Source organism: Nomascus leucogenys, chromosome 24 (genome assembly GCF_006542625.1).
Source record: "Nomascus leucogenys isolate Asia chromosome 24, Asia_NLE_v1, whole genome shotgun sequence".
Classification (NCBI taxonomy): Eukaryota; Metazoa; Chordata; class Mammalia; order Primates; family Hylobatidae; genus Nomascus; species Nomascus leucogenys.
This window is the reverse complement of record NC_044404.1, coordinates 17,154,169-17,174,776: the sequence shown is the minus strand read 5'-3', so window position 1 is coordinate 17,174,776 and position 20,608 is coordinate 17,154,169. Positions and strand designations below refer to the sequence as shown.

The window sequence follows — 20,608 nt, the reverse complement described above, 5'->3', positions numbered from 1 at the left end:
CACTTCTTCCCTCCTACCACGCAGGAAACACAGAAGCAACCATCAGCCGCGGGCCTGCTGGCCGTTCTCCCTGGGTACTGTGTTTGGAGAAAGCACAAAATCATTAACTTAAACATGCTTTTTCAAACCAAACACATCCCTCTCTTAGCCCTGGAGATTCAGAGCTGCCTCTCCCTTTGAAAATGAATGATCTTGGCCAGGTGCGGTGGCTCACGCCTGTAATCCCAGTACTTCGGGAAGCTGAGGCGGGTGGATCGCGAGGTCAGCAGTTTGAGACCAGCCTGGCCAATATGGTGAAACCCCGTCTCTACTAAAAATACAAAACTTAGTCGAGCATGGCGGCGGGTGCCTGTAGTCCCAGCTACTTAGGAGGCTGAGGCAGAGGTTGCATATAGCCGAGATCATGCCACTGCACTCCAGCCTGGGCAATAGAGCAAGACTCCCTAAAAAAAAAAAAAAAAAAAAAAAAAAAGCATGATTTCATCCAATGCCTTCAATAACAGAAGGAAGTCCAAGTCCAGTGAGAGGGTGGAACGAACATACTGTCACAGTGGAAAGGACACAAGACAGGCGCGCCGCCTGGTTGAGTCTCGCGAACAAACTGAGGCCAGAGTGCCTTCCCCAGGGCTGCACGTCAGTCAGGAAAATAAAGGCATTCTCTCCGACAGGTCAAATCACCGAAGCCTCGGGATCGTCGCTGGGGGCTGTGACGGGGCTGGCATGAAACGTCCCTCTGTCTGGCTGGACGATGGGTCAGCGCTCAGGAGTTTCAGGCCTTTAAGGCCCGGCCAGACCGCAGGGGGACTCTGCAGCCGGGTCGGGGTTTCGATCCTGCGCTGCGACTTTGCAACTGCGAGGCCTTGGGGGTCGTGCTTCCTTCGCCTGGTATCCACGTTCGTGCGTGTAGGAGGCGCCTGGCTTGCCGGGCGGTGCCAGGCGGCAAGAGGGAGGGCGCACGAGGCGTGTCCGCCCAGGGCGGCCCATGTAAGCGCTGCAGACGGGTTGCCCTCGGCGCCCGGCCCCGCCCCCTCCCCGGCCCCGCCCCCGCCCCAGCCTCCGCCCCAGCCTCCGCCCCTCTCCTGCGCAGCGCAGGCTCCGCCCCCAGTTTTCCCCGCCCCGCTCGTTCCGGCCCTCTCGGCCTCGGCGGCGGCGGCGGCTGCGGCGACGGCTGCGGCGAAGGCGCGCGAAGGTAGGAGGCCCCGGGCGCGCGCGTGCGCGGGGGCGGTACAGACGCGCTCCCGGCGGAGGAGGCCGCGCGCCGGGGGCGGGCTGGAGCCACGTCCCGGGGCTGGCGGTGCAGTGAGTTCCGCGACCGCCGCGGCCCGGCGCCGGAAGCCAGGAGAGCGTTCCCAACGGGCTCCGCGGATGCCCCGCCGCGTCCTGCCGCCCATCCTGCCCGGATTGTCGCGGGCCGTGGGCACGACAGGAGACCTGGGCCTGCCCGGGCGCAGCGGCCTGCAGGGCGCAGCCGTCCCTCCGCCTGCCGGGGTCCCCTCGCTCCGCGGGCGGCCGTGGGAGGTCCTCGCGGCGGCCTCTGCCCCCCGCAGATGCCCTCTGCAGCTTCTGCGTGCGGGCCCCGCCCTGCACTGCCCTCCTCGTGTGGGACCCGGTTTCGTCTTCATTGCAGCCCTGCCGAGTCGGAAGCATCTCCATTGTGCGGATGGGGAAACTGAGGCCCGGAGCGCGTAGTTGGGCTGGCCACGGAGGCAGGGCCGCCGGATGCTGTGCGGGGATAGGGCCCTGCACCCCTTGCGCCTCTCACCATGGGGCCTCAGGCCCCTGTGCCCGGCAGCGTCTCTGGAGTGAGCATTTTGAACGAGCTCCCTCCTGATTTTTACAGACTTAAGCCTAACGACCGTGCTGGGGCGGATGTGTGCCCCTCTGGTGACCAGGTCACAGCTCCCTCGGGAAGACGATTGACTGGGGAATGGGGACCCTGGGGAGGGGGCCTTCAGGGTGCCATCTGTCTGTTTACGCCAGAAAACAGAGATTTCTGTTTTCTTTCGCTGGGCTCACAGCAGGTGCTTAGTAAACAGATCTTGTGGCGGGAGCAGAGGACAGCGAGGTTCAGGCAAGACTCCAGGAGTCAACCCGTGGATCTCGAGGCTCCGCACCCGCGCACATTTCCCTGACTTAACCCTCCCCTCCCCAGTCTTTCTCTCAGCGCTTTCCACCCAAGTGGCCCCTGTGGGGGTCACTGCCTGGTTTTCACCCTGAACTTCTGGGATGCGGCAGATGCTAGCTGGATATGTGTTCGCTGGTGTCCTTCCGTGATCCCCGTCTGTGGCTGACAACCATCTGTGGCCCAACATGACCCCAGCCAGAGCCAAGGGGAATAATTTCTTTCTTTTTTTTTTTTTTTTTTTTGAGACGGAGTCTTGCTCTGTCGCCCAGGCTGGAGTGCAGTGGCGCCATCTCGGCTCACTGCAAGCTCCACCTCCCGGGTTCACGCCATTCTCCTGCCTCAGCCTCTCCGAGTAGCTGGGACTACAGGCGCCCGCCACCACGCCCGGCTAATTTTTTTGTATTTTTAGTGGAGCCAGGGTTTCACCGTGGTCTCAATCTCCTGACCTCGTGATCCGCCCGCCTCGGCCTCCCAAAGTGCTGGGATTACAAGCGTGAGCCACCGCGCCTGGCTGGAATCATTTCTTTTTCCATTTAGCATCCTATGTTATTACTTGGCTGTTAGCATTCATTAATTCATTCAGCAGCTCTTCATGGAGCTTTGGCCTTAGCCCATGCACTGTGGAAGTGGCAGTAAAGCCAACCTGGCACTTTGGGAGGCTGAGGTGGGAGGACCGCTTCAGCCCAGGAGTTGGAGACTAGCCTGGGCAACATCTCATCTCTACAACAAGTAAAAAATTAGCCAGACATGGTGGCACACACCTGTGGTCCCAGCTACTCAGGAAGCTGAGGTGGGAGGATCCCTTAAGCCCAGGAGGTCAAGGCTGCAGTGAGCCATGATTTTGCCACTGCACTCCAGCCTGACAACAGAGCAAGACCTTGTCTCAAACTAAAAAAAAAAGGAGACAGACAACATACATGTTTTAGAAAATGGAACAGCCACTGGAGGGACCTCTTTAGCTGAGAGTCAGGGGTAGCTCCCTCAGAAGGTGGTATTTTTGAGCCAAAATCTGGCCAACAAGCGGGAGTCAGCTGTGCAAAAGAAGGGGGAAGTGCGTCCCACGCAGAGAAAATGGCAGGGCAAAGGCCCAGAGGTGGGTGCATGCCTGGTGTGTGAGGAATCAAGAAGGCCATGAGCAGCCGGGTGTGGTGGCTCACGCCTGTAATCCCAGCACTTTGGGAAGCCAAGGTGGGTGGATCACTTGAGGTCAGGAGTGTAAGACCAGCCTGGCCAGTATGGTGAAACCTCATCTCTACTAAAAATACAAAAATTAGCTGGGTGTGGTGGTGCATGACTGTAATCCCGGCTACTCGGGAGGCTGAGGTAGGAGAATTGCTTGAACCCAGGAGGGGCAGGTTGCAGTGAGCTGAGATCGTGCACCACTGCACTCCAGCTGAGGCCTGGGCAACACAGCAAGACTCTGCCTCAAAAAAAAAAAAAAAAAAAAAAAAAAGGCCATGAGCAAGGGGAAGAGAAGAGATGAGGTGGGAGAAGTGGAGTGGGGTCAGATCTGGTGGGCCCTGTGGGCCATGGAAGGACTTTGAACTTCATTTTAGGTGCGGTAAGGGCTAGTAGAGGGCCTTGGGTAGGGGAGGGGTATGACCTTTACTGTGTGAAACTTGAGTGGGTGAGGGGATGAGCAGGGAAGCAGAGAGACCCTTGGGGAACCATCTCAGCAGTCCAGGCAGTGGCTTATATAATACACATCGGCGTCCTGGGGTGGTGCCAGGCACACAGCAGGCGCTGCAGGATGGCAGTCATTGCTGTTACTGTTTTTGTTTATTTGAGACAGAGTCTTGCTCTGTCACCCAGGCTAGAGTGCAGTGACACAACCACAGCTCATTGCAGCCTCAACCTTCCAGGCTCAAGCAATCCTCCTGCCTCAGCCTCTCAAGGAACTGGGACTACAGGAGGTGCATGCCACCATGCCAGGCCAATTTTTTGTATTTTTTTGGCAGAGATGGAGTCTCACTGTGTTGCCAGGGCTGGTCTCAAACTCCTGGGCTCAAGCAGTCCTCCTACCTCGGCCTCCCAAAGTGTTGGGATCACAGGTGTGAGTCACTGCACCCGGCTTGCTGTTATTATTTAAAACTCTGGGCTGGGTGCGGTGGCTCATGCCTATAATCCCAGCACTTTGAGAGGCCGAGGTGGGTAGATCACTTGAGGTCAGGAGTTTGAGACCAGCCTGGCCAACATGGTGAAACCCCATCTCTACTAAAAAATACAAAAATGAGCTGGGCACGGTGGCGCATACCTGTAATCCCAGCTACTCAGGAGGCTGAGGCAGGAGAATTGCTTGAGCCCAGGAGGCGGAGGTTGCAGTGAGCCGAGATAGTGCCATTGCACTCCAGACTGGGTGACAGAGCGAGACTCCATCTCAAAAACAAAACAAAACAAAACAAACAAACAAAACAAAAACCCTTTGGAATCAGGCACACCTAGGTGGCGGCTGTGACTTGAGATCTTTGTGACTGGGTGCATTGGAGCCAATTATTTAACTTCGCTGAGACTTCGTGCTGTCATCTGTAAAGTGAGTAGGGTGGTGCCGGGAGTGTTAAAGCAGGTAAGGGACAGATGTAACGTTTTGGGCACAGGGTCTGGCTTGTGGTTGGTTCAATATTTTTGTCATAATTTCTAGTCAGCAGCAGGAGGATAGAGAAGGGGTAAGTGGATAAGAGCCGCTGCTATGTTTGAAATGAGTAATCTTTGAGGGGCTTTTTGGCTAGTTCCTGCCGCTAGCCCTGGCAAAAGGCAGGTTTGGAGGGCGGTAGTGGGGAGGGAAGGGTACAAAGGGTGTCTCCTCTGTATTTGGTCACCAAATAATGGCTCAGCATCTAGAACAAGGCACAGGGTTCTAGCTTGGGTACTAGAAAGAGCCAATAATACTCATCATAGTAATGATAACAGTAATAATAGCCAACACTTACCCGCTGTTGAACTGCAGGTAGTAATTAAGGTAACACTAGCTAATGTGATAGTGAAACCCTGAATCCTCAGAGGCTTAGCACAATAGAAGTTTATTTCTCATTTATGAAAAGTCCTGTTGGGTGTCTGGCAGGTGGCTTTCTATGTGGTGACCCAGGGACCGAGATCCCTTCTGTCTTGTGGTTCCGGCATCCCCTAGGACCTTGGAGTTATTTCCTTCTAGCTGATGGACCAGGAAGGAGAGAAATAATTTTATGGGCCAAACCTAAAGTGGCACACTTTCTTTCTGTCTTAATTCTATGGACCAGAACTTGACCACATGGCCGTATGGGAAATAGCTTTTAGCCATATTCCTAAGAGGAATCGGAAATGCTTTGTGGTGAGCACATTGCAGTTCCTGCCACACCATATCCAGGCATATAGCTTAGCACGGGGTATTTTATTTAATGTTCATGCTAGAATCAGGCACCATTATTATCCCATTTTGCAGATGAGGAAACTGAGGCTCAGAGAAGTAAAGACACTGGTGCAGGGTCACACAGCTGGTGAGGGGCTGGTGAGCCAATACAGGAGTCCAGGTGGCCAGATGCTGAAGCTGTTAGCATCCAGATTTCTAAGAGGAATTCAGTTATTTTTTTTTTGGAGAATTGGGTGGAAGCAGTGGACACACACACGGGGTTCAGATATGACTTCCTGGGACCCACAGAACCCAGCAGGACTCTGGGGGAGAACTTTGATGGAGCCAAGGGTGGGTGTCACCTGGTGCCAGGGGCTGACATCCTGTCCCCTTCCTCCAACCCTTAGGGCCGTGGTCAGGAGAAGGCACAGAATAATTCAGTTCAGTCCCTGAAGGACATCTGGGGTCCCCTCTGCTGAGCTGGGCATGCAGGGCTGGACATGCTGGTCCAGGGGTATTTGTGGCTTCCCCCCTGCTCTGGTGGGCAGGTGTGTAGCCTGTAGAGGGGATTTTTTGGAGGCTGCCTAGAGGTAGAAGAGTGGGTGTCCCTGGGGGTTGTAGTGGCAGCTCTATCTGCTGGCCGGTTTAGGTTTTTTTTTTTTTTTTTTTTTCGAGACAGAGTCTCTCTCTGTCACTCAGGCTGGAGTGCAGTGGTGCGATCTCAGCTCACTGCAACCTTTCCCTCCCAGTTTCAAGTGATTCTTGTGCCTCAGCCTCCCGAGTAGCTGGGACTATAGGCACCCACCACCATGCCCAGCTAATTTCTGTATTTTTAGTAGAGACGGGGTTTCACCACGTTGGCCAGGCTGGTCTAGAATTCCTGACCTCAAACGATCCACCTGCCTCGGCATCCCAGTGTTGGGATTACAGGCGTGAGCCACCGCACCTGGCCAGTGGCTGGTTTAGTTTTGCCCAAATCTGGCTTGCTTGCCATTGCAACTAGGCAACATTTATCTTTTCGGTCCTGTTTCTTGGTTTTCCATTTGCAGGGCAGGTTCCTTAGTTGGGCGTGAGCGGTCCAACCTGGACTGATGAGCATTTATACAGCACTGTGGCATTCTGGGTCTGACCTAGATACAGAAGTAGAGCCTCAAAGCGCAAATGCCTCGGCCTTGCCCTTCAGTCACTCATTGGGAGGCTGCTGGTCTAAGTGGAATGTGCTTTGGACTCACCACTTCCCTGAAGCATGTCGCCTTGAATAGGTGAGAGCCCAATCTCTCTGAACCTCAGTTTTCTCATCTGGAAATGGGTTGAAGTAAGGATTTAATGAGATAATGTGAATATGCCCCCTTTGGGGCACAGCATGGAGCAGCAGGCACCCAGGGGTGGAGGGCTGAGACATAGCAGTGTAGCAGGACGAGCCGCAGGCAAAACTACTCAGATACCAGGTTAAAGAAGGAAGGAGCTTTATTTGGCCGGGAACTTTGGGAGACTTGCGTCTTAAAAGCCGAGCTCCTCGAGTGAGCAATTCCTGTCCTTTTTCAGGGCTTACAACTCTAAGGGCAGGAGCCCAGACACGTGATGCTAATGACAATAGGAACAGCGGCCACCATTGGCTAATGGCTCACCACCTGCCGGGTGTGGTAGGTAGTATTAGTCTCATTTTTTTTTGTTGTTTTTGGTAGGACAGAGTCTTGCTACGTTGCCCAGGCTGGTCTCAAACTCCTGGGCTCAAATGATTCTCCCATCTTGGCCTCCCAAAGTGCTGAGATTACAGACCTGAATCACCACACTCGGTCTAGTCTCATTTTATTTTATTTTATTTTTTTGAGACAGACTCGCCCTGTCACCCAGGCTGGAGTGCTGTGGCACAATCTTGGCTCACTGCAACCTCCTCCTCCCCAGTTCAAGTGATTCCCCTGCCTCAGCCTCCTGAGTAGCTGGGATTACATGCACATGCCACCATACCCCGGCTTATTTTTTTTATATTTATTTATTTATTTATATTTTTGAGACGGAGTCTTTTTTTTTTTTTTTTTTTTTGAGACGGAGTCTCGCTCTGTCGCCCAGGCTGGAGTGCAGTGGCGCAATCTTGGCTCACAGCAAGCTCCGCCTCCCAGGTTCACGCCATTCTCCTGCCTCAGCCTCTCCGAGCGGCTGGGACTACAGGCGCCCGCCACCACGCCCGGCTAATTTTTTTTTTTTTTATATTTTTAGTAGAGACGGGGTTTCACCGTGGTCTCGATCTCCTGACCTTGTGATCCGCCCGCCTCGGCCTCCCAAAGTGCTGGGATTACAAGCGTGAGCCACCGCGCCCAGCCGAGACGGAGTCTTACTCTGTCACCAGGCTGGAGTGCAGTGGCATGATCTCAGCTCACTGCAACCTCTGCCTCCCAGGTTCAAGCGATTCTCCTGACTCAGCCTCACAAGTAGCTGGGACCACAGGCGCGCACTACCATGCCTAGCTAATTTTTGTATTTTTAATAGAGACGGGGTTTCACCATGTTGGCCAGGATGATCTTAATCTCTTGACCTCCTGATCCGCCCGCCTCAGCCTCCCAAAGTGCTGGGATTACAGGCTAATTTTTGTATTTTTAGTAAAGATGGGGTTTCACTATGTTGGCCAGGCTGGTCTCAAACTCCTGACCTCAAGTGATCTGCCTGCCTCAGCCTCCCAAAGTGCTGGAATTAGAGGCTTGAGCCACCACACCCGGCCTGGTCTAGTCCCCTTTTAGAGATGAGAAAACTGAGGCTCCGGGAGGTAACCTATTCAAGGTCACACTGTCTTGAACACCATAGTTGCAAGTGACAGAGCTGGGTCTCAGATGCAACCTCAGACCTGATACTGACTCCAGAGCTGTGCGTCTAACCACTATAGCACATAGCCTCCTTGTCCCAGGGAAAGAACAATGGGAGGTGGTGGGTGACCTCTGGGTCTCAGGGCCCTGAGATATAGGGACTGTGCCTTTTTTTTTTTTTTTTTGAGACGAAGTTTCACTCTTGTTGCCCAGGCTGGAGTGCAATGGCGCATCTCGGCTCACTGCAACCTCTGCCTCCCGGGTTCAATCAATTCTCTTGCCTCTGCCTCCCAAGTAACTGGGATTACAGGCATGCACCACCACGCCTGGCAAATTTTTGTATTTTTGGTAGAGACAGGGTTTCACCGTATTGGTCAGGCTGGTCTCAAACTCCTGACCTCAGGTGATCCACCCGCTTTGTCCTCCCAAAATGCCGAGATTACAGGCCTGAGTGCCCGCACCTGGCTGGGACTGTGCGTTCTGGATTTTCAAATGAATGAAATGAGTATTTCTTGAGTGTTGACCATGTGAAACCCCCGGCACCGTGTCATGTGCTGGTTATGCACACATGATATTCTGTTTCATCCCCAGACGGCCCCGTGAGGTGAGTACCAATATTATCACATCTTAAATAAGAGGACACTGAGTCTCAGAAAGGCAAAGTCAGTGTCCCTGGTGCACCCAGCTAGTGGGGGCTGAGGTGGGTGTGAAGGGGCCAGAAGCTTCCCAATAAGTGCCTGAAGGGCAAGGCTGGGGCATTTGTAGTTCGCGGCTCTACCACTGTGTCTAGGTCAGACCTAGGAATGCCGCAGGTGTTGCATAAGTGTTCATCAGTCCAGGCTGGACCGCTCATGCCCAACTAAGTGCCTAACCTGGTTTGGGTGATCTTTAGCCTGCATTCTTTGCCCTACACCTGTTGTGCGGAAACGTACTCCCAACATGCTGTAAATCCTCTCATTCTTATCTAACCATGTGACCCCCGTTCTGGGCCAGCAAAGATGATCCCGAATACTTAGGACTCTGGCCTTTCCCGCCACATGGCTACTGACCCCACCCCCTGGGCTTGGAGGGCTCTAGGACCCAGCAACCTACGCAGGGTGAAGAATGTGTGAGGTCCTGACCTCCAGATGTCTCCCCTCGTTTCCTCCTCCCATTCCCTCTTCTCTCTCCTACCTCCTTTTCTCTCCCTTCTCCCCTCTCTTCATCCTTCCTCTTCCTTTGGCTCCCTGCCTCTGCTTCCCTCCTCTCCTGTCTTTTCCCATCCCCTCCCCCCTCAGCCCACATCCCGCTCCTCCCACCGCGGTGGTCACATGGGGGCGCCGCCGGATTTAAGCTTAATCTGCCTGGTGCTCAGCACAGCATCCTGGCTGTGGCGCGTGCTGACTGAGCTAGTCTTGGGGTCCTGGAGAAGGGGGCTGGAGGCGTGCCCACAGCCTCCCCCCCATGAGCTTGGGGCTGGCGGGGGCACAGGAGGTGGAGCTGACACTAGAGACGGTTATCCAGGTGGGTCCTGGGGGCTGTGCCCACCCTGTCTGGGGCGGGGTAGCGTGGACTTAGCAGGAATGGTGAGAGGTGTGTGCATCTTGGGGGTCAAGGGGTGGGAGAGGTGTTGTGGTGGTGGTGTATACAGGGACCCCCCCTTGCAGTTCCTGGCAAGATGGGGGGCAGAGGTACACACAAGGTGCACCTGCTGTGGCTCCCTCGTCCCAGTGCCCTGCGTTGGGAGAAGAGGGTCCCTACTGCCAGATTTTAGGGCTTGGGGGACCTCTGGGATAGCCAGATCCTCATCCATCTAGGGTCAGAGCCAGATTGGAGCCCCCAACAATGGACTGCCTCCAGTGGGGTTTGGGAGTTGCCCGTGGGGGTTGGTTCTCATCTCTCGCCCTGGGCCTTCTTCCAGGGGCAAGGAGCACACAAGAGGCTCCTCCCATGGGGATTTTTTGGATTCTAACTCTCAGGCTTCACTCCATCTTGAGGGGGCTCCTGGGGACCCGTATCTTGGGCAGTAGGACTTTGTGGCTCTCCCCACGAGGCCAGGGAGCCCCGGGTCCCAGGTCCCCTGAAGACCCTCTCACTTTTCCCACAGACACTGGAGAGCAGCGTCCTGTGCCAGGAGAAAGGCTTGGGTGTGCGGGACCTGGCCCAGGACGCTCAGATCACCAGCCTGCCTGCCCGCATCAGGGAGATTGTCACCCGCAACCTCTCCCGGCCTGAGAGCCCAGGTGCCACCCCCATCCGCTCCCCTCCACAGACACCACCATTTTACCTCTTCGCATGTCCCTTTCCTGAGCAGTCACCATGATGATCGTGATTGTAACTCGCTGTGGGGCAGGCACAACCTTATGACAGAAGAACCCATTTTACAGATGAGGAAACAGAGGCTCAGGGATGTAATTGCCCAGACTTATTCCGCATGTGGTGCAACTGGAAGGAAGGGCCGAGCATCCCCTCCATGCTTGCCTGTAGCCTGCTGCAGAGATGTGAACTCCAAATCCCGTATTCCCACCCGGGGAAGGTGTGAGCTGGCTGAACCCAAGATACAGGAAGAGGGCAGCTCAGCTCAGACCAGGGTTTTGTAGAAGTCTGAGAGGATGGTGCTGTCCATCCGTTTCCCATGTGGGCAGGAAGGCGGATGGTCCCTGCTCCTCTCAGTGGGTGGCACACACGGTGTTGTTATGTGGCTTGAGGGTCTGGGAAGGGCACACTCAGTTGCAGCTGGTGTGCTGTCAGCTCTCCGTGATGGCGTTTTGGTGCTCTAACCATTGTCTCTGTTCAACTACCAAGCTACAGACGGGCCCCCTCCTTGGGAGCGCCAGGGATGTTGGCGCCCTGGAGCCCCAGACAGGGAGAGACTCAGAGGGCCCTCACCCTGACACCTGGGGCGTATGTCCAGTTCTCCCAGGGTAGAAGGGGAACCCACAGTAGGTGGACAGCCCTGCTTCTCCCGCTGGCCTTTCTTTCCCTCTTCTCTCTTTCTCCTTCTCCTCACAACCTGACCTATGCTATCTTGAGCCCTAGCCTTTAAAGTTCCATGAAGCCCTTCTCTTGAGTGAGGCTTTGATGGTTGTCTGGGAAGATCTGGTTACTATTCTAGCTTTTTTTTTTTTTTTGAGACAGAGTCTCGCTGTGTTGCCCAGGCTGGAGTGCAGTGGCGCAATCTCAGCTCACTGCAACCTCCACCTCCCCGGTTCAAGTGATTCTCCTGTCTCAGCCTCCCAAGTAGCTGGGACTACAGGCATACACCACCATGCCCCGCTAATTTTTGTATTTTTAGTAGAGACAGGGCTTCGCCGTGTTGGCCAGGCTAGTCTCAAACTCCTGACCTCAGGTGATCCTCCTATCTCACCTCCCAAAGTGCTGGGATTACAGGCATGAGTCTGTGCCCGCCCCACCCATTTTACAGATAAGTAAAACTGAGGCCCTGGAGAAGAAGAAAAGGAGGGAGCAAGAACTCAGGGGTCTCCTGGCTCCTAGACTGAGCCTCTCTCCTGCACCTCCCAAACCTGCTGGGCCATACTTTAGCTGGAGCTGTGTTCACTTTACGTCCAGCTTTGTTTCCCCTCCTTGCCTTCCTCCCTGTTCTCAGCTCTGTTTGCAGGCCTGGTGCTGCAGCCATTCCCACCTGGACTCCTCCCAGGGGCCTGGATGCTTTTCTTGCCCTCCCTGTTGGGGGGAGGATGTCCCACTGGACCCAGAAGCCAACCATGTGCCCACTGTCCTTTGCCAGTCCTGCTGCCGGCCACGGAGATGGCATCGCTGCTGTCGCTGCAGGAGGAGAACCAGCTGCTGCAGCAGGAGCTGTCCCGCGTGGAGGACCTGCTGGCCCAGAGCCGTGCCGAGCGCGATGAGCTCGCCATTAAGTACAACGCGGTCAGCGAGAGGGTGGGTGCTGCCCAGGTGGTGGGCTAGGCCAGGCTCCCCTCGTTCGAGGGCAGGGAGGCATCTAGACCACGCCCACACATGGGGCAAAAGATGGGCCCTGGAGTCAGGTTGGCCTGGGCTTGGATTGAGGCTCTGCCTCCTTGAGTGGCGTTGAGCAAATCACTACACTCTTCAAGCCTGTTTTCTGTAGTGGGAATTGTAATGGGACGTGGAATTGTAGGAATCAAGGAGATAATAGAATAAAGTGCCTGGCACCAGGAGTATTTTGTTCCCATCTGTCCCAGGCCTGTTAGGGGTGTGGGACACAGAGAACGAGATCCCTAGAGATTCCTGCCCCTTGAGTTTCTGGGCATCTCCCTGTGCTACCATTGCCACGGGCTTTGGGGTGAGGCGGTGGCTGGATGCTGGCTCGAGGCTGGTGTGGGCACCCGTGGTGTTCTGCAGGCCATCTGGGGCAGCCACAAGACCTGCCACCACTGCCTATTGGAATGGGTTCCAGGCAGGGAAAGAAGGAGAAGCAGGCCTGTCTTCATGTCCAGGCAGGATTCACATCACCTGTGCTGCAGGCTTGTGGGGGTCCCAGGGCGTGGGGCGGGAGCTGGGTGTGAGCCGGTGCCAGGGGTGCGGGATCCTTTTGATGCGCTGTCGGCTTTGGGCCTCCAGGTGACGGGGAGGTGACCCTAGGAAGTTGGTGGTGGCTGAAGATTGGTAAGGGAGTTGCAGCTGGGACAGAGTGTATGTGTGCAGATGGGAGGCATGCAGGTGGCAATAACATATTAACAGTAGCTACTGCTTATTGAGTGCCTACTATGTGCCAGGCACATGCTGAGTGTTTCACATTTAATACACCAAGTTCGGGACCATTATGATGCCCATTTAACAGAGGAGAAAACAGAGGGGGCACACAGCCAGTTAAGGTTAAACACCAGGTCTTCCAGCTCCCAGCCCAGGGCTCTGTTTGGTTTCTAGACTAACCCAGTCTAGAAACAAGGTTCTGAAGTTTTGTTTCCTACGTATGGGAAGAGACACTGGGCTAGGGATTTCAGGGCACAGCTGGCCCCCACAAAGTTGGAAGGGACCCAGAGAGGCAGGGGCTGGCCCAGGGTCCCCTGTGTGGTAGTGGTAGAGCTAGGGTTGTCATGGGACCCCTGAGCTGGACTTGTCCAGGCTGGAGCCTGCATTGGCAGGAGGGTGTGTGTTCCTGTGTATGACTGTGGGGTGTGCCCGTGTCCTGGGATTTGCCTGGCTGGACAAACCCCCGACTAGTTGGGACTTGTAGAGGAGCAGGGTAGGTGGCCCGCAGTGGCCCCTAGCATCAGGACAGTGGAGAGCTAGTTTTCCCAGGGTCTGCAGCAGGTGTGTAGGGCACGCTGGCCCCAGTCGTGAATTTTGGGTGGTGATGGGGCCCTGAGCCAGCCACCCCTTTCTTTTGGCCCATGCATGGCACAGTGCCACACCCTCAGGGGCTGCCTCTTAAATGCCACCTTCTGAAGCTAGCCCTGCTCCCAGGTTGGCAGGGAAGGGAAGAGGTGGGTGGTAGCAGGTTCCTCCTCTGCTGGGACACAGCTGCTGGGGCTGGGACTGCAGCACAGGGGGTCTGGGTTAGTCTAGAAAGCTCCCTCCTGTGGCTAGGGCAGCCCCAAATGGTACGCAGACTGCTGCTTCAGTTGTCCTCTATCCACCATGGTTTGAGTGTGAGGCCCCACCTGGAGGCAGGGGTGGAACAGGAATGACCTCAAAGGCCTTTCCTGGAGGGTAGGTCCCCAGAGAACTTCAGAGCCTGCAGATCACCTTATCACAGATAGGGAAAGTAAGTCCTGGAGAGGGGCATGATAGGCCCAAGATCAGTGGCGGTCCTGGGATGAGACCCTTGGTCCAGGGCTCTGCAGTTGGGCAACATTCTCTCTCTCTGCCACCCCCTTGTCCCCATGGCCACAGGTGGCAGTGCCTGCCCCTGTGGCCCTCACTGGCATGGCGGGCTAAGTTGGGGGGCAGTCAGCGAGATTGTTCTGGTCTTTCCAACCCTGCAGCACCCCTGGCATGGGGAGCAGAAGGAGGGTCAGGTCTGTGTCCTGTTGACTGCATGTCCTGCAGGGAAACTGAGGCACTCCCAGAGGCCACCTCCCAGCCAAGAGAGAGGACCTCAGGGCCCCCATGGGGGTCCCCCCTTCTTGCTGTCCCTGAGAAGCAGGTGTAGGCACAGCTGGGAATGGAAAGGAGGGAGTGGCCACGCCTCCCTTGGCTCTGGAGGATAGACCCCCCTGGGCTCCCTCGTGTCCATAGCAACCTGGAAAGACTAAATTGAATGGCGGGTCCGAGGGCAGCGGTTGCTAGGGGAGACAGTCAACTTCTTTCATTTCTGGCTTAGCGGCAGCCTCCTTCCATTTTGAATTGCAAGTAAAATTGAAAGGCTGTTTTGTGCAGGGTGAAGTTTGTGCAAAGGGGTGAGGTGTGGCTGAGAGGGCCCTGGCTCTGGTTCTGAGCATTGGAGAAGGGGGAGGAGAACCTGGCAACGGCCTGAACCCCTCTGTGTCCCAGAGGCAAACAGCACCTGCTTCACACAGATATGCAGTGTGTACACGACACGGGCTACACTGGGCCCCACACAGAGACACACAGATGCACAAAACATGCCACAAACAACATAGTGAGACCCTAAAACCAGGCCACACAGAAACACTCCAATTCACAGAATATGCACAGCGTAACCCGCACCCACAGCCAGATGCCACACAACCCCACACAGACACAGAGCTGTCACCCCACCACCGTGGACCCATAACACCCATATGCAGATGACACAGCATGCTGTCTCCCACCTCATGGGTGCACACGGACAGAAAAAGCATACAGTTCAACACAGCCACCAATCGGCCCACAAAGGTATGCCCAGATGCACAAAGTGTGTATCACACATACCAGGGAGCCCAGGCACACTCCTCAGACCCACCCACGTGCAGCTGTACATTTGCCCCGCCGACACACAGACATATGCCCTGATACACACAGGCAGCCCCAACACCCGCGCCACAATATAGACCTTCAGCCACAGATGCCGCCTTACCCGTTCACGGGATGGCTCAGATGCACCAGTCAACGTGAACTCAGCACCCACACACGGACACACACAGTGTCCTGCATGGAGACGAATGACAAAATACACCCCACTCGCACCTAGTGAGAGCCACCAATATCAGTGCACAGCATGTGTGGCTGCCTCAGGCCACCGCCACCCCACACAGATGCGGACACCGCTCACCATTGACCTCAGTGGGCTTGGCACAGACACTTGGCAGGCTTGCAGCTGCCGTCCAGGCAGAAACCCCCTACTTCCACCTCCCCTGCACACCCTTGGACTGTGTTCCTCCAGACTCAGGGGGAAGCCCCCAAGTAGTCACAGTTAGCTCCTCCCTATTGGTGGCGCTGCCATGCACGTGTCCCCAGGGTGGGGTGGGTAGAGATGTCCTTGCTTTGTGTGTGGCTCATAGAACACCTCTGGGCATATGGGGTCAATGCAGGCCTGGAGGGCACCTTCCCTACCACTAACCTGGCCTGGACCCAAGACCCGAGATGAGCGTGGGTGAGAGCAGCTGCCCTCCTGTTGGCTTCCTGTGGCTGGCGTGGCCCTGCACAGGTGGGCTTTTGAATGCCCTGCCTGGGCTGTAGCAGGCCAGGTCCTGAGGATGCAGATGGTGAGTGCGGGGCTAGCATCAGAGTAAGCTGGGCTGGGGTGTTGTCCCTGCTGGGTGCCCCCGACCCACTGTGTGCTCTCACACTGCCCTGCTCCTCCCTCACCTCCCTTCCCCCAACAGCTGGGGAAGATGAGGGGCCACCTGGGGCCAGCAGGTGCCTTAAGGGAGTTGAGAGGGTTCCATGGCTGGTAGGGGCAGCCAGAGTCCACAGGGGTCTGAGGATGCAGGGGATGGAAGCTTCCTGGGGGTGGAGGAAGGGTGGCAGCAACAGAGGCTTTCCTGAGGTAAGGATGGAGGGGGCCTTTTTTTTTTTTTTTTTTTTAAGACAGAGTCTTGGGCCGGGTGCTGTGGCTCATGCCTGTAATCCCAGCACTTTGGGAGGCTGAGGCGGGTGGATCATGAGGTCAGGAGTTCGAGACCAGCCTGGCCAACATAGTGAAACCCCATCTCTACTAAAAATACAAAAAATTAGCCAGGCATGGTGGCGTTCACCTGTAGTCCCAGCTACTTGGGAGACTGAGGCAGGAGAATCATTTGAACCTGTGAGGTGGAGGTTGCAGTGATCCGAGATCACGCCATTGCATTCCAGCCCAGGATACAGTGCAAGACTCTGTCTCAAAAACATAAATAAATAAAATAAAATAAAATAATAAATAAATAAAGGAGTCTTGCTCTGTCGCCCAGGCTGGAGTGCAGTGGCATGATCTCGGCTCACTGCAACCTCCGCCTCCCAGGTTCAAGCAATTCTCCTGCCTCAGCCTCTTGAGTAACTGGGATTACAGGTGCATGCCACCACGCCAGGCTAATTTTTGTATTTTTAGTAGAGACGGGGTTTCATCATGTTGACCCAGCTGGTCTCGAACCCCTGACTTCAAGTGATCCACCCATCTTGGCCTCCCAAAGTGCTGAGATTACAGGCATGAGCCACTGCACCCAGCCAGAAGGGGGCATTAATATGCAGGCACTGTATAAGGCAACATCTGTGTGCACCTCTTACAAATCTTAATACTGTGTATATGAGGGGGTTCATTCGTGTCCCTCTGTGGATGTTTGAAGTTGCCTGTATGTGCTGTGTGTGTGCATATCTTTCAGCTCAGATATGCATAGGCGGATTGACACCTCTGTTTTGAATGTATTCCCATGAGCTCATGCCATTAATTCACCATCGCAACAAATATTTACTGAGCGTGAGCCATGCCATACATACCACAGCCACCATTCTAGTACTAAGATACAATGAGGAACAAAAAATCCAGGCTTTCTGAGCTCACATTGGGGTGGGGGCATGGTGGGGAGACACAGGCATCAGTGTAAGAAACAGAAACCACGACAGGGCTAAGTGTTTTGGAAGAGAGGCACCTGGTGTACTGAGGCCCCTGAGGTTGACTCCAGGTGCACCTTTGAGCTTTGCCTGCATGGTTTGGGTTTGTGGGCTCACCTGCATGTGTCCATGCATGCCCCATCTGCGTGTCCGTGCATGGCTGCATCACCCCATGCACACGTGCACTGCCCCTGGGCTTGTCCACATGTGCCTGCTCCCCAGGGCGCCAGGCTATCAGCCTACAAGGCATTGTGGGTCTGGGCCCAGCCTGGCGCCCCCTACAGAGGCCTGAGCCTGCCTTCCCAGGAGGCCCAGGACTCTCACCGAGGGCCCTTCCCTGCAGCTGGAGCAGGCTCTGCGGCTGGAGTCTGGGGAGCTGGAGACGCAAGAGCCCAGGGGACTGGTACGGCAGAGCGTGGAGTTGAGGAGGCAGCTGCAGGAGGAGCAGGCCTCCTACCGGCGCAAGCTGCAGGCCTACCAGGAGGGCCAGCAGCGGCAGGCCCAGCTTGTGCAGCGGCTGCAGGGCAAGGTCAGGGCCACCCACTCCTGCTCCTGCCCTCCCACCTGTTCACTTTGCCCTGCCCCAACACCTGGGGCTCACCATCAGCTCCCCATCCCCAGATTCTCCAGTACAAGAAGAGGTGCTCAGAGCTGGAGCAGCAGCTGCTGGAGAGATCTGGAGAGCTGGAGCAGCAGCGGCTGAGGGTGGGTGCCAGTGTGGGGCAGGGGCAGGCCCTGCCCTCCACCTGCCCAGCCTGATGCTTTAACCTCTTTCCCACCCAGGACACAGAGCACAGCCAAGACCTGGAGAGGGCGCTCATCCGGCTGGAGGAGGAACAGCAGAGGTGAGGGCGCAGCAGGGAGGGCCAGGGCTGGCAGGATGGCCCCCTGCACGAGCGCCTACTGATCCCCTGTGCCCCATTCAGGAGTGCCAGCCTGGCTCAGGTGAATGCCATGCTCCGAGAACAGCTGGACCAGGCAGGCTCGGCCAACCAGGCTCTGAGTGAGGACATACGAAAGGTGACCAGCGACTGGACACGCAGCCGCAAGGAGCTGGAGCAGCGGGAGGCGGCATGGAGACGCGAGGAGGAGGTGGGCTTGGGGGTGCAGGGAGGCCAGCTTGACCCAAGGGGAAGGGGCACTGCAGAGGAGGGAGGACTCAGAAGCCTGGAGAGGGAGAGGGAGCACTGTCCAAGGGAGCATGTTAGCAGAAGTAAATAGCCGTCATCACAATAGCTGGTCTTTATCAATGTGTAGCATGTACCATGTGCATGGTGTGCATTGACCTTTATTCCTCATGATAACTGCATGTGGTAGGTGCTGTCATCCTCCTCATTTTAAAGAGAGGTTAAGGCCAGTCACGGTGGCTCACGCCTGTAATCCCAGCACTTTGGGAGGCTGAGAGATCGTGCCACTGCACTCCATCCTGGGCAACAAAGCAAGACTCTGTCTCAAAATAAGTAAATAAATAGAGGTTAAGTAACCTGCCCACAGTCATGCAACTGGCAGCTGGGATGCAAAGCTAGGTCCCTTGCATTTTTGCCCTTCGTTGCTGCCTCTTGCAGCCAAAAGAGGACTTGAAACCCAAGTCCCTGTGCAGGAGGGAGCCATGAGGCTTGAGAAGCTGAGCGTGGCCGCTGCAACACAGCTCTGTGCACAGACCCACAGGAAGACCCACTCCCTGAACGACGGTGCTCCCGGGATGGTCGGAGATGTGGGAAGCAGTGGGAGGGAGTAAACCCGCTCTCACCCCAACCCTTCCCTCGGCATGTCTTCCCTCCAGTCCTTCAATGCCTACTTCAGCAACGAGCACAGTCGCCTGCTCCTCCTCTGGAGGCAGGTGGTGGGGTTCCGGCGGCTGGTCAGCGAGGTGAAGATGTTCACTGAGAGGTGAGGCCTGGCCGGGGACAGGGCAGCAGCTGAGAGCCAGCCCTGCTCTTTACATCCAACTTAACTCAGTTGAATTTCAGTTCAACTCAGTGCACCTGCTGTGCACAAGGGCCTGTGAGGACACAGAGGCAGCTTGTAATAACCATTACCACAGTCGTGGCAGTCAGCATTTATTAGATGTTTACTCTGGGCTAGGCTCTTTGTATATTTCATTTCAACCAATATTCACAGCTTCCCTGTGAGGTAAGAACTATGTTCATTCACATATTACAGATGAGGACATTGAGGCACAGAGAGGTTGAGTGATCTTCCTGAGGTCACACAGTAGTACATAAGTGGCTGAGTCAGTTTGAAGTTCCTGATTTTTTTTTTTCTCAGAGTCTTGCTCTGTCCCCAGGCTGGAGTGAGGTGGCATGATCTTGGATCACTGCAACCTCCACCTCCTGGGTTCAAGCAATTCTCCTGCCTCAGCCTCCTGAGTTGCTGGGATAACAGACGCATGCCGCCACACCCGGCTAATTTTTTTTTTTTGTATTTTAGTAGAGATGGGGTTTCACCATGTTGCCCAGGATGGTCTCGAACTCCTGAGCTCAGGCAATCCGCCAGCCTCAGCCTCCCAAAGTGCTGGGATTATAGGCATGAGCCACTGTGCCAGGCCGAAGTTCCTGATTTTCATCCACTAGAATATTCAGCTTTGCTACCAAAGACCTCACAGCCTCTTGTGATGAAAAGATGTAGATCCCCAAAATTCTAGGCTGGGCACGGTGGCTCACGCCTGTAATCCCAGCACTTGGGGAGGCTGAGGCGGGCGGATCACCTGAGGTTAGGAGTTCAAGACCAGCCTCAACATGAAGAAACCCTGTCTCTACTAAAAATACAAAATTAGCCGGGCGTAGCAGTGCATGCCTGTAATCCCAGCTACTCGGGAGGCTGAGGCAGAATTGCTTGAATCTGGGAGGCGGAGGTTGTGGTGAGCCGAGATCTCGCCATTGCACTCCGGCCTGGGCAACAAGAGCGAAACTCCATCCAAAAAAAATAAAATAAAATTCTAGACTGAGGAAGCGAGTGGTCAGTGATATGTACGTGGGACAGAGGGAATGTCCTCGAGGCTCAGAAGGATGGGAGGGGTGGGGAGGTCAGAAAAACCACTTTGTGGAGATGGAATTTGCACAGAGCCTCAAGGGATGGGTAAGGTTGAAGCAGAGCAGCAGGCGCTCCAAGCAGGAGCAAGCATGAGCAAAGGCATGGAGGTGGGAGTCCATGGCAGCCAGGGGGGTTGCAAGGAAGAGCTGGTACAGGGAAAGGAGAGCCTGTCTCAGTGGGGGAGCTTGGGCCTGCCTGATCTTTGAGCAGGGGTGTCTGATCGGTGGGAGCAGTCAGCTCAACGGTAGTGTCGGGGAGACTGTGGAGAGAGCCCCAAGGGAGGAGGCCAAGGTATTTCATTTAATTTGCATTAAAAACATTTTAGTTAGTAATATTTTCATTATGGCTCACTACAGCCTCAGCCTCCTCGTCTCAAGCAATCCTCCTACCTCAGATCCTGTGCAGTTGGGACCACAGGTGCATGCCACCAGGCTT

At 55.4% G+C, this 20,608-nt stretch overlaps 1 protein-coding gene across 9 annotated transcripts in view; it reads left to right on the top strand.

Moving 5' to 3' along the window:
• Window positions 1-1,124: 1,124 nt before the first annotated feature.
• Window positions 1,125-20,608, top strand: part of CROCC (ciliary rootlet coiled-coil, rootletin) — a 60,255-nt gene continuing 40,771 nt past the window's right edge. For 3 of the 9 annotated variants that reach the window (XR_004028492.1, XM_030805782.1, XM_030805784.1), the window contains exons 1-6: window positions 11,627-12,127; window positions 17,484-17,669; window positions 17,762-17,845; window positions 17,924-17,985; window positions 18,067-18,232; window positions 18,924-19,030. Coding sequence is in view for 8 of the 9 variants with exons in the window: in XM_030805782.1 (XP_030661642.1) it covers window positions 11,891-12,127; window positions 17,484-17,669; window positions 17,762-17,845; window positions 17,924-17,985; window positions 18,067-18,232; window positions 18,924-19,030 (842 nt within the window). In the remaining variant the exon portion in view is untranslated. Of the gene's footprint in view, window positions 1,190-3,187; window positions 3,219-6,333; window positions 6,710-6,992; window positions 7,091-9,523; window positions 9,749-10,331; window positions 10,468-11,626; window positions 12,128-17,483; window positions 17,670-17,761; window positions 17,846-17,923; window positions 17,986-18,066; window positions 18,233-18,923; window positions 19,031-20,608 lie in introns of those variants that run through there. The other 6 variants (XM_030805790.1, XM_030805785.1, XM_030805789.1 and 3 more) reach the window with 6 other exon arrangements.